The following is a 13520-nucleotide window of genomic DNA, read 5'->3' on the forward strand; positions in this document are numbered from 1 at the left end:
CATATAAACGATCGCTTAATATTCTTCACATGTACGTTTAGGATATTGCTTAATATTCTTTTAGATATTAGTGTTGTTTATATAAACAATTGCTTAATATTTTTTATGTGTATTAATAAGATCGTTTAGATTTTACTAAACGATCGATTAAAGATATATCCACGATGAATATTTCTCTACACGAATGTTTTTATATTTTTATACAATTATTTTGTGATATCTATCTAAATAAATACAAACAATCACTCAAAAGTACAAGAACCAAATATATATTTATTTACCAAAAGGATTTATTTGCCAAAAGTTCCAGTACATACTGTTGTCTAAACAGTTTCATGTTTTCCACAGTTAGACAATCATGGTCAGCATTTGTTACAAGGCATTCAATAAATTTTGAACAGAAAATGCCACGATCCACTGAACACCCTTTTTATAATGTGTAGTATTCGATCTGACTACTGGCCAAGGGGTATATTTGAAACGTTTTGAATGGAGGTTCATTCCAATTGCAATTGCGAGTGAAGGGATGTATTGTGCAGGCATTTCAAGAGCTTCATCACACAAGTTTATTCCACTACAAGAAATAACATAAATGATAGCTAACGAAAAACGCTATAATAGACTTTTTATAGCGTTTTTCGAGAGTCCTGACAGCCCATGTTATTAAAAGTCTGGGTCTTTTTATAGCGTTTTCTCGAAGCTATAACTAGTGCTATCGTAGAGTTTGAAGATATAGCTTATATACGTTGCTATAAAAACATTTGATAGCGTTTTTCGTTAGAGCTATAATAAGTTAATATAGCTTAAATAATGTGCTATCTTTAATATGTAATAGCGCTTTCTCGACGCTATAGTATAGTATTTATAACTACAATTTTCAGCTATAATAGCCTTTTTTCGATGCTATAATATAGTATTTATGACTATAATTTTCACCTATAATAGCCTTTTTTCGAAGCTATAATATAGTATTTATAACTATAATTTTCAGTTATAATAGCATTTTGTCGATGCTATAGTATATTGTTTATAACTATAATTTTTAACTATAATAGCCTTTTTCGACAGTATAGTATTTATAGCTATGATTTTCAGTAATAATGCTATTTAATCGTTTCCAATCAAAATATAGGTAACATTTTTCTCAAAAATTTATAAAACCATTCATAATGTACTAAAATTACCAAACAATGTAGTCATTCTAAATGTACCAACCATACACATTACCAATCAAAATACACATATTAGTAAATAATGTATGAACCGCACAAATTAACCTTCAAAATACAAATAAAGTTCATCATAAGTCTACAAGCAAAGTTCGTCATAAGTGTACAATCTTTAGTCCTTTGGTGAAGACGACTCCATTTCATTCACCTACATAAATTTGTAAAACATATATTAATTAAACAAGTATAGAAAATCTTTAAAAAATGTAGACAAAAAATATTAGAATTAGACAACATACTAATGATCACTTTATCAGATGGCCATGCAACTGTACTTCCCAAAGCTTCTTCAATACATGTCATTTCTGATGTTGGCCTCCACAAATATGCGTTTGGTTTCTTTGCTACATCAATCCATACTCTAATTGCATGTGGACCAATAGGAATATGATGGACCATAGCAGTTGGATCATTAGAAGAACATCTTCCTTCAGCAACAATCTCTCCCGAGCCATACCAATCTAATAACTTGCACTTAGTTTGACTGTTGTTATTGATACTCTGTGAAAAGACAAATATGAGATACTAGAATAAGAAGATAATGACATCATAAACAATTTTCATCCTATTACAAATAAATTTACCGATGGAGAAGGCATTGGAGGAATATTTAGTCGCTTAAGCACACTTGCAGTAGCATTTGAAAGTTCCTCACTTGGTTCAGTCTATGATAATCACATATGAAACCAAAAATATAGTTAACTACTACGAGAAAAAAAAGAATCTAAGTTAGTAAAAGAAAAAAAGAAATACCTGTTTCTTTAAATAAGATAACATAAGTGCTTTCATTTCGATCATTTCATCTTTCATTGTTTTCATTTCTACCATTTCTTCCTTCATCTTCAAATATTCTTTTTCAAGAACCTTATACTTGTGATCTTGGTGAGACAAAAGAGATAGTTTTGAACGAGTCACACCAAACCCAAATCCTCTTACATGACCACGATCGGGGCCAAGAACTTTACTTAAAGCATCATCAACCACGTTTGTTGTTGAAACTGTCGTCTCAGCCTCAGTTTGTTCAATACGCTCCTAGCAATATATAAACAAACAGACCTTAACAATTCTTAAAGATCTAAGCTGCTGTAACTTTTAGCTACTGTTTTAAGCTGCTGTTTTATTAAAGATGTAAGCTACTGTAACATAATTCTTAGTGGACTGTAGGTATTTTGGCTTGCTGTTTTGTAACTTTTACCTACTGTTTTGTAACTTTTACCTATTGTTTTGTAATAATATATATACACTTCTAGCAATATATAAACACATATCTAACATTACACTTAGTCAAAGTGATGTTCAGCAATTCTTTAATACTGTTTGATTGGTGGTGTGTTGTAGGTTTGGAAATCTATTTGATTAAAATCTCCAAACAATTCAACTGGACTGATAGTAGCTAGTAAAATAATATTTTCTCCAAACAATTCTTTAATACTGATCTATTTGATTAATACTGCCCCTAGCTAGTAAAATAATATTTTTTCCCTTCTCATTTTCAGTGATTTTAACACCAACACAAAATTGCACCAAGCTCTCAAGAAGCTAGGCTAGAGCTTTCACAACAAGATAGCTGGGTTGGGTTTGATGAGCAATTTCCCATCTTTCCAATCTTATTTCTTAGCATTAGGATGCAAACAGAGTCAAAACTGACATAAATTGAAGATGTACTATAAGCAAAAAGAGACCAAACATTCCCCCTATTCATGTTAATGGACTGATAGTAGTACCATTATGATATAGTAAAAGAAACATTTAAATTCCACTCTATGTCAAACCCCCAGCTACTTACACAACACCATTATAGTCAAAACTGGCAAAGAGAACCTTTTCAACAAGAATGCATTGACAAATTTGTTTTTCAATAAAAATCTATCTCAAGAAATTACAGTCTTAATTAGTTTCAGCTTGTATGAAATTTTTTATTCTTCCCATACCAGACCCTTTCAGAACAGTCTCCCGAGGAACCTACTGTCCATAAACACCAGGAAACTCAATAGTCAATTCACACCAACAGACAAACTGTCTACAACCACTAGTAAACTCAATAATCAACCTACATCAACAGACTAGCGGTTTTAAGTCAAATAGTTTTGTCATTTTCTAGAAACACAAGTATTTGTGTGCGTTGGTAAATAAAACCCCAAAGAAAGCTAATGTATCTCTAAGATCACTACTGGCAAGTGGCTCTGATGCATATTGTTGGATTTCCTTCAAATTCCAGTCATATAGGCATGAATTTTCTTACTCACATCCTGCCAGCAGAGATTTTAGCGTCAACTGTCTACAAGCAGAAGAACTCCATCTAACAATTCCACAGCCGAGACATAATATTACTAACTCAAATCCTCCCTTCTTTCTTCACCTTGATTTGCTCCACCTTTTCCATACAATATATTTTAGAATGGTGATGAGTTTCTGTTAGACCAAGACTTTTATCATAAGAGCTGGGTAAATTACCCTTTTTATCTATTTAGATCCACCAAATCTGGTATTTGAACTTTTATGGAACAGGGTCCTATGGAACAAAGAAACTCAAAAGACCAAATTAAACAATTTCTCAAAGCTAAGTTGAACCGTACTTTCTAGAGATAAATACAATGGAAAAAACTCAAGGACTGAAAGATTTTTTGAACAGTTGTACTAGAAAAAACCATTAAGAAATAATATATATTAACAAAACATCTCCAATATTTGATAATCTCCAATAATCTTCTATATCATTCCTCTCTTAAAAACTTACTTTGGGTTTTTACCTTTAATGAATGGTAAATAACAAGAAAATAAATCAAGCAGTATTTAGAAAAGTTGTCAAATAAATTGATTTTGAGAAGGAAAAAAAAAAAAGAAAAGCAATATGAAACTTATCAATATATTTCCTTTTTATTTGTCTGTGTAAAAAAAGTGAGGATGAGTGTCGAAGCTCTTCAGCAACTTACAAAGTATATGGCCAAAGTAACTAAACCTAAAATCACACCTTTTTGTAAAGAAAAAGAAAAGAAAACTGACCTAAAATCACAAATTAATGAATTCATTCTATTCTGATTTAACTAAGTTCCTATACCAACTAAATAAATTTCTCTAACTTTGTTGATTTGATAGGACAAAATGTTGCCAGTTGTAGATCAGAACTTTTAAGAATTTCGTTCAAGAAAATCTGACCTTTCTCCAATTGAATATGGAACCTACTTTCTAAACCTGGGGCTGAAAATGGTTCATTTCTAGGCAGGAGAATGGCTAAGGTAAGGCTGGCAATGGAATGAGATGCTGATGGCAACGGCCATGATGCGGCCACAATCTTAAACGGGCAAGTATACAAGCTATACTTGTATACAAGCTCAAGCAAGTATACAAGCTCACAAAACAAGCACATTCTATAGCAGATATGAGAAAAGGCGTGAAATAAAGTAGCAGAAAAAGATGCTAAAATGACAATTGTGCAGATAGATATCAAATGCTTCAATCAGACATGAGAATTCCGTTAAGAATAATAAGTATCTCCGAATTGAAAAGTTACCCAAGAAAAGTTACCTATGCATCTTCCAATTGAAAAGAATAATAAGTAAAAACAATAATTTCTTCTAACACATTTCATGTCAAACTGTTCTCATTAAGGCAATGATATATATACCTTTTCAGCAGCAGTTCATTGCAAAGCTAATGACGACGGGTAGAGACAATGACGATAATCGACAATAGAGAGACGACGAGCAGAGACGATAATCAACAATAGAGAGACGACGGGCAGAGACAATGACGACGAACAGAGAGACAACAGACGCAGATGAAAGCGATGTCGTCGTCGGTTGAAATCGATTGAAGCACAGATGAAAGCGTCGTCGTGAAATTTGGGCGTGATTGAAGCACAGATGAAAGCCCTATCGCGCGCAGAGCAAGTGAGATTTGGGCGTGAAATTTCAATTTGGGCGTGAAATTTCAATTTGGGCGTGAAATTGAATTTGGGCGTGCAAAGCAATTTTTCTTTTTCTTTTTCATTTTTTCTTTTCAATAGCCCAATTTAAATTGGGCTATCTTCAAGGGCTATTAAAAGCCCAGTTTGTTGTAGTGTTCTAAACATAATTTGACATTGAGTCGAACACGTAGATCTTGCACTTTCTCATATCAACTGCAATAGCCAACCGGTGTTCTCTTATGTTGATGCAGCCAATCACGTAGTTGACATCTCCCTACCCTTTTTTATCTTGGAAATCACCAAGAGCTATGTTGAAATAGTATTTCAAATCTTCTTTTGTCCATAGACTTAAGTGTGTTGTTGTGTTTGTCCATTCAACTTTGTTATTGTCTGTTGTCAGCACATGAGTATCAAAAAATCGTTGCCAAACTATGCAGTGTGGTTTATTGATTCCAGTCTTGAAAAACAAGTAAAAAATTTTAGTCAAAATATAATTATACAGTTTAACTTCTATACAAGAAAAATATTAAAGAATAACACCTTACTATAAACGCGGAATCTATTGCTCTAAAAGTATACTTGCAAAGTTGCTTGATATGCAACATTTTATTCTACAAGTGGGACACTAACAAATCCATGGTCTACAAAAAAAAAATTAAACAATCGTTTAGTGAATTAAAATGAGAGTATAAGCGATTGTTTAGAAAATACAAGTGATCATTTACTTACTAAGTGATCATGTAATATATATATAAACGATTGTTTAGTGAATAGAAGCGATCGTTTAGAAAATACAAGTGATTGTTTACAACCTTATTTTTCTTACTAAGCGATCGTGTAATATATATAAACGATTGTTTGGTTAGATAAAGAATATTGTACTCGATCGTGTATTTTTATATATAAAATGAAATTTGGAAAGAGTACTAACATCTCCTAGTATCCATGTGTTTTCTTCAAGCTTTTTGAAAAATTCTTTCTTTATGGTTGTGGAGACTACTTTCCTTTCTTCATGAGTTGTTTCTTTTTTTTTTATCTTTTTCACGATAAGTATGCCTTCCATAATTTTGGATCCACTTGCCACATCGGATCATATTTATCTACATCTTTGATTTCGACATCTAGGACAAGTATTGTAGGTTCTTATATGATCTCAGTAGATTTTTTGGGTGGATTAACTTGTTGATCTTGATCATGCACCTTTTTATTTGCTATTTTACATAGCTTTCTTCTCTTCATTGGTGTTGTTCATTTATTTCCTATAATGCACAATGTTGTTAAATAAGGAAAAATAAAAAACAATAATAGTCGATGCAAAGTACTTCAAAGTTCTTTTTATATACATACAAATAAAGATTCTAAATCGATTGTAGAACTTTCTTTCTCCCTTACTGGTTCATTTTCAACCAAAGTAACTGTTTCATCATTTTTTTTAATCACAACCTTTTGTTTTGGTCTTTCCTGTAATGTATGATATTAGACAAGTAACAAACTATTAATTTAAAGGACTACACATTTTGTTGTGTATACATACCAATTGAGATTCTATTTTTTCAGTTGAGGTAGATTGTTGCACATTTCCAATTGTTTGATCCTTAGTTACTTGTTCATTTTCTTTTTCTATCTCAGCCAAAGTAACTGCTTGATCATTTTTTTGTATTTCCTACAATGCATAATATTAGATAAGAAACAGACTCTTAATTCAAAGGACTATACAGTTGTTATGTACACATACCAGTTGAGATTCTTCATTTACAATTGAAATTGATGGTGGCACTTGATAAATTTGTATAGTTTGCAATGGAGCTATTGTAGGTTGTTTAAGAGTACTACTTGATGGTGGTAGCATCTTACAAAGTGGAAGAGGTTGGCTCATAAGTGGAAGGGTAGTAATCATGTCTGACAGGTCTTTTTCTTTCTAACTTTGACTATTCATATTATCCGATAAATGTCTTATAGTCAATAGCAAGTCTGCATCTCTGTCTTCTATGCTAATATCACTACCTGATTTCTCTTGTTGTTGTCTAAACAAAATGAGAAAAAAATGAGAATAAGAAAAAAATGAGAATAAGAAAAAAAATACAGTTACTTATTTAGAATGTAAACAATTTTCAACAATATAAAGCAATAAACAATGAATGAAATGTTAATCTTTGAGTTTCCTTTTGATGTTCAGTATGTTGTTCTTCAATAGTTCTTCAATATATGGTTGGTCATTGGTGATCATATCTTCCCTATTCTGATGATCATCATTGTCATTCTGATGAGTATGATCATTCCCTTTATTTTGATTTTGATTATAATAAAAAAATAAAAACGAAAATAAAATTAAAAAATAATGAATTGTTAAACGATCGTGTATATAAAAGTAAACGATAATGTATCATATCTAAACGATCGTGTAACTTGGATAAACGATCATTGAAATATGATAGGCGATCGGATGTTTTAGTTAAACGATCGTTTATTTAAACAACTGATAAATGAAATACTTTCTTAAAACAAAATTTACCTGGACCAATCTCTCCAGCATCTGCTTCATTTCAAACAGCTTCAATAACTGCTTTCTGATTGTGTCATCCATCCTATAGACTATAGAAGTTAATGTGAATAAATCCTTACGAACTTCTTTTATTTTGTTCTCCAGTTTTTTGTAGGATTTCGAATGACTTTGTTGTTCTTTGTCATTGGACTTCTTTGATCTGCAACGTTTCTTGTTGGTGATTGGATTCATTTAAAACTAGTCAGCCACTGTTTGACTCTGTTTCCTTCATGGTGATAGTTGTGGAGATGAGTCTGATTGCTCCAATGATTAGTTGTTCATTGCATGATCAGAAGTATTGATATCACTGTTGTTAAAATCTAGAATGGATTCATCGTCCTCCATTTCCATGTTATCATCCCCTCTAATTCGACTCTCCATGAAAGCTTTCTCTTGGGTTGATAGCTTCAGTTTAGGTTTAACAACAGTCTGCAATGTTACAAACAAAGAATTGTTAATATAAACGATTGTTTAGAAAATAATATGATACTACATATGGTATTGAATATAAACGATATTGCATTAAGCTAAACGATTGTATATGTTAAAATGTAAATGATCGTGTAATTGTATTAAACGATCGTTGACAAGTTTTACTTACATTTTTGTTGTCGAATATGTTATTCTGCAGCATTTTATAAGATGAAGCTTGTGTACAATTCCATCTCAATATCCTAGGGATTGATCCCTTACTGTTTTTTGTGGCCAAGTGCTCACTTGCAGTTAAGAGTACTTCATATGCCCTCACCTAAACCATTTAAACAAATATGTTAAACTTTGATGCTTAATTTGCATTTAATAAAAGTGTATAAACAAATCAAAATCACCTGAAAAGGAAGCACGTAGCATTTGATGTTGTAGCATGCCACTACTTTAGAACTTTTTGTCTTCTTTAGCTCGTATGCTTTTTCTTTCCCTTGTAGACTTGTCTTTAAACTGTTGAGCAGAGAAGTGTAAAAGAAAGTTGACCAATCAAAGCTCTTAAATACTCATCATCAACTCTTCCTAAAATATCCATGTCAAACTATGTTTTCTTATCCTTCCCGACCATCACAGTTTCTATAAAGACGGTCAAGGCGACCTTCACAGCAATGTGATCATTTGTAAACTTAAAATTCTTGAAAATTTCCTTAACTTCCAAGCATGTTATTATTTTCTTGTTTTCTGATCCGAATAAAAGGTTTTGTAGGCGCTTGTTATCATAATCTTCCTCCAATGTTATATTTGTTGGCCACAATCCAGTTATGATGTTGAATTCCTTTTGGGTGAAACGGACGTTTTTCTCCAAAACTGAAAAATAGATTCCATCTGCATTGGCTTCTTCAGGTATTTGCCTCAACAAGAAATGATGGATCAACTGGCCGTTGAAGACCATGTTGACATTCAGCAATGGACCAAAAAAAATTTTTGTCGAACATTTGCAGCTGTTCCTTGGTCAATTTATCCTTAATAAAACTGTCAATCTTGTGCACTTGGCATGAGACAGTAGCAGGGAAATACTTGTGGCTAGGTACAACCATCCTAAAAATAATTATCATAATATAGTTTTGTTATGTACACGATCGTTTATAAAACACTAAACCATAAACCCTAAATTAAACTATCGTTTACTTGATGTAACAGATCAGTTAATCCAAACAGAAAGACATTCGTAATATAGTTAAGCGATAAGTAATGATAAATTGAAGCATTTAACAATCTGTATAATAGAAGTTTAAACGAATCCAAAAAGCTGAACGCTTGAGAATAAGAATTTAAGAACAAAACGATAGTTTTCAAGGCAGAAGTGGAAACATTTGAAATATAAAGAAGACGAAGCATAACGTTATAGTAGGAAAAGTTCAGCAAAATAACTTTTGACGTTGATGAGAAAAATGGATTGAGAGAAAAATAGAATAGGAAATCTTTAAGACAAAATGCTAAGTGATCAGTGCGTTTGTGTATTGCGAAGTGACGAAAAATGAAGAAGGAGGTACATATATATTAGTTGTTTTTACCAAAGGGACAATACCGTAAATTCGCGTGTTTTTTAAAATGTCGAATCGCATACCTTACTATTTAATATATATATATACACATATATGGGTAATTATAATAGGTAGCAATTTTTAGAATAATTATTAAGTATATAGCAATATTTTAAAAAAATTACAAATATAGCAAATTCTATCAGTGATAGATTTCTATCATTGATAGACTTCTATAATTGATAGACTCTTATGGTTTATCAGTGATAGACCAACATTTGCTACATGGTCTATCAGTGATAGACTCCTATCATTGATAGGTTTTGACAGATTTTGCTATATTTGCAATTTTTTTAAAATGTTGCTATATACTTAATTATTTTGAATATAATTGCTACATTTGCAACTATCCCTATATATATATATATAAACGATCATGTAATTAAGTAAAAAATGTAAGTGATCATATTGTTAAACGATGGGAAAAAGATATAATGTTAAACGGTGATGTTGTACAACTAAACGATCGTGTAGACCATTATTTAAGCGATCATAGAGTATATTATTTAATCGACATTGTATTTATACAATTAAACGATGGTGTTGTTGAATATAAACGATCGTGGTAATAAATATTATTAATCCCTTTATACGTTTTACAAGATAGTGTAGGATATAAAGAGTGAAATGGAATACATATTTCTCAAGTATAAAATAAAGAAATTTTTAAAAGTTAAATTTAAAGATTTGAAGCTTTACAAACACTATATATCATCTCTAAAATATTGAGAAATTTGTAGGTCGAAGGATGGAGCAGTATCAATGTATTCTTGAGTTGACATTCTTCATTCGTTTCTGTTGCTGCTTTCTTCTTGTGTTGAGACTTTTGTCTTTTTTTGCTGACTAGCATTATTTTCCTTTTGCATTTCTTTAATTTCTCTCTTGTTTCCTTTTGTTTCAACTTCTTGTGATTCTTGACAGCTATCAGTGTCAGTTTCTTCTTCAGTTTCAGTTTCGTTATTATTAAACTCATCTTCTTCAATCAACTTTTGTTTTCCTTTTGTTGTATCTTTTGTATTTTCTTCCCCTTGTCTTTCTATTTTTTTCTTCAATTACGATTATTACAATATTTTCCAATTGAATCTAGCTTCGTTTTGTGTTGTCTTCCAAGAACTTTGACAAATGATTTGGTTATTGTCCTAATAATGAATAGTAAACTACGTAAGTTATATAATTATTGTTTCATATGCAACATATTAACTCATTATTTGATCTCTAACAGAGTTCATGATAAATTAAGTTAACATCATTCTCAAAGTTATTCCAAGAACTTTGATATTTTGCTCTCCATCATAGGCGTTTAATGGAAATTTTCACGTATCTAAAGAATTAATAAATTCCAAAGAAAAAATTACTCAGTCCTATTTTAACTATAAAATTGTTGATATATTTTGTTTATAAACATTTTATGAATTAATTTTATGTATTTATGAAATTTAAATCATAAAATCCATAAATGAACATTACTTCTTTCTTGTCTCAAATTTTTATATCCATATGGCAAAAAAAATTGAATTTTTTCATACACTTTGCAATTATAGAAATTGAAAAACAAATAAAAAAAAAAAATAATAATAATAATAATAATAATAATAATAGCAAAACAGTGTGAAATATGACAAATAAAGATTGACATATAAAACAGTTGACAAATGATTTGGCAATAATACAACAAACAATACAGTTAACAAATAATACATGTTGGAAATAATATACAAGTTGGGAAATAATATACAGATTGAGAATAAATATATTTGAAATAATATAAAATAATATAATGGAAATAATATATATGTTGAGAAATAATATAGGTTCGGAAAATAAATACAAAATGTAATATGCAGATTGTGAAATAAATATCAAACCTAAAAAGTTATTCTGTCCTTCACAAATTCATTTCAAACATGCAACATATTTAATAAACAGTAAACAAAAAAATTAACAACAACCAAATTAAACCCTAAACCTAACAAATTCAAATTAAACCCTAAATCTAACAAATTCAAATTAAATCCTAAATTTAACAAATTTAAATCAATTGCCTTAAATCTAACAAATTTAAAGAAGCAGAATAAACTCAAATGACCTAAATCTGCTAAATTTGAAGCAATGATAGATTCAATTGGCTTAAATTTAACAAAACTAAAGCAAGTAAAGTAGAGGCAATAAACTTAAATGACCTGAATCTAACAAATTCGAATACATTGAAATCAATTGGCATGCTAAATTTCATGCCCTAAATTAAACCCTAAACCTAACAAAATTAAAGCAGAGTAAACTCAAATGACCTAAATGTAACCAATTTGAAGCACATTAAAATTAATTGGTGCTAAATTTGGAGCAACAATAAAAGCACAACAAACCCAAGTGGCCTAACCCTAACCCATAACAAAATTAAAGTCACCATAAAATCAATTAATCAAATTCCAACAAAAAAAAATTAAAAAAATACACCGTTCACAATCTCAAAAGAAAAGGGAAAGAGAGAAAATAAAAAAAAATTACCTACCAATTTGACAGAATAGTTTCTTAGCTTTTTTTCAACCCTTCCAATTGGTCTCAATCTAACATATCCTTTAAAAAAAATCCTCCTTTGTTTTTATAGGTGTAACGACCCAACTTTTCCGGACTAAGCTGAGGTCACTACCAAATACCAAAACTCGACCATTCAACATAAAATTTAAAACGGACCAGATACGAATTCATTAAAACATTATAAACCTTACAAAAGACAGTTTCGGGCCCTATTTTAAATAATTCAAAAGGTCACAAAATAAAATGTCAAGTCACCAGTCCAAAGTCACAAGTCAAAATATTCTGACAAAATACATAGCGGAAGCGAAAAGAAAACCAGACGCGTCCATATGGCCTTCACGCATCCTTCCTGCCTCTCGTCGGTCTGCCCCTCGCTGTACCCCTACCTGAAAAGTTAAAGAAGAGAAAGGGTGAGTATAAACATACCCAGTAAGGGACCCACTACTGGGCCCGTTAGGGGACAACAGTTAACTTCCTATTCGGGGGTACCCTACATAACAGTCTAGTGGTTCCGTGGAACGCACATATCAGTCTAGTGCTCCCGAAGGATGCACATATCAGTCTAGTGCTCCCGAAGGGTGCACATATCAGTCTAGTGCTCCCGAAGGATGCACATATCAGTCTAGTGCTCCCGAAGGATGCACATATCAGTCTAGTGCTCCCGAAGGATGCACATATCAGTAAGGCACACTACCCCATAGATGAAGCTAACCGTTACCCCTCAGTCCAAACTAAACTGTCTACATCAGTCACATCCCAACGGCATTCAAATCACAGTCCCGCCATAGGCTTTGTCAGTCAGATAGCATAGGTTTAGACATCTACACTCTCAGTTGCTATATGTATTACCAACTCGCACACCATTAGGGAAAACCCTAGATCCAATCGACTAACCAACCAAAAACCGGACTCACTGTCCTTCCCCGTCCAAACTCCATGAACCACATCCAGACCAGTGTTTTACTACATACTGAACCGTAACTTTAGGGTCCATCAACATAAAATCTCGATCCACAAATAACAGTCACAGTATATTTACATCAGACAAAATATAATATCAGTACTTAACAGTCAACACGCATACAGATATTCAGTACAGTCACTAACGTGTAATCCCCTGCGGATTACTACGGTTTTAGCCTGGACTCGGGGTCCAGTAGTAGGAAAAACCCTTACCTGATACTCGGTTATGCCCCTCGATCGAAAGCCACGCTCGACAGATCCACCTAACGAAACACGAAAGTCTTAGTTGATGACCTTAGTAGCAGTTGTTTTAAAAG

At 31.8% G+C, this 13520-nt stretch overlaps 1 protein-coding gene across 1 annotated transcript; it reads right to left on the minus strand.

The window, feature by feature from the left end:
• Window positions 1-1151: 1151 nt before the first annotated feature.
• Window positions 1152-2270, minus strand: LOC127149924 (uncharacterized). The gene is made up of 4 exons (XM_051086320.1): window positions 1983-2270; window positions 1814-1894; window positions 1469-1730; window positions 1152-1377 (listed from the first exon to the last, which is right to left on the minus strand). Exons 1-4 carry the CDS (start codon window positions 2067-2069, stop codon window positions 1370-1372), a joined length of 438 nt encoding a protein of 145 aa, XP_050942277.1. The 5' UTR covers window positions 2070-2270; the 3' UTR covers window positions 1152-1369.
• Window positions 2271-13520: the final 11250 nt, after the last annotated feature.

The sequence above is a fragment of the Cucumis melo genome, chromosome 6 (genome assembly GCF_025177605.1).
Source record: "Cucumis melo cultivar AY chromosome 6, USDA_Cmelo_AY_1.0, whole genome shotgun sequence".
In the NCBI taxonomy this organism is placed as follows: Eukaryota; Viridiplantae; Streptophyta; class Magnoliopsida; order Cucurbitales; family Cucurbitaceae; genus Cucumis; species Cucumis melo.

Bases quoted from the DNA above. Each gene is read 5' to 3' on its own strand.
- LOC127149924 (XM_051086320.1), bottom strand. From the start codon at position 2,069: ATGAAGGAAGAAATGGTAGAAATGAAAACAATGAAAGATGAAATGATC. The intron at 1,895-1,982 runs GTATTTCTTTTT...TGATTATCATAG, and splicing joins TATCTTATTTAAAGAAACAG to ACTGAACCAAGTGAGGAACT. The intron at 1,731-1,813 runs GTAAATTTATTT...GTCTTTTCACAG, and splicing joins CTCCAATGCCTTCTCCATCG to AGTATCAATAACAACAGTCA.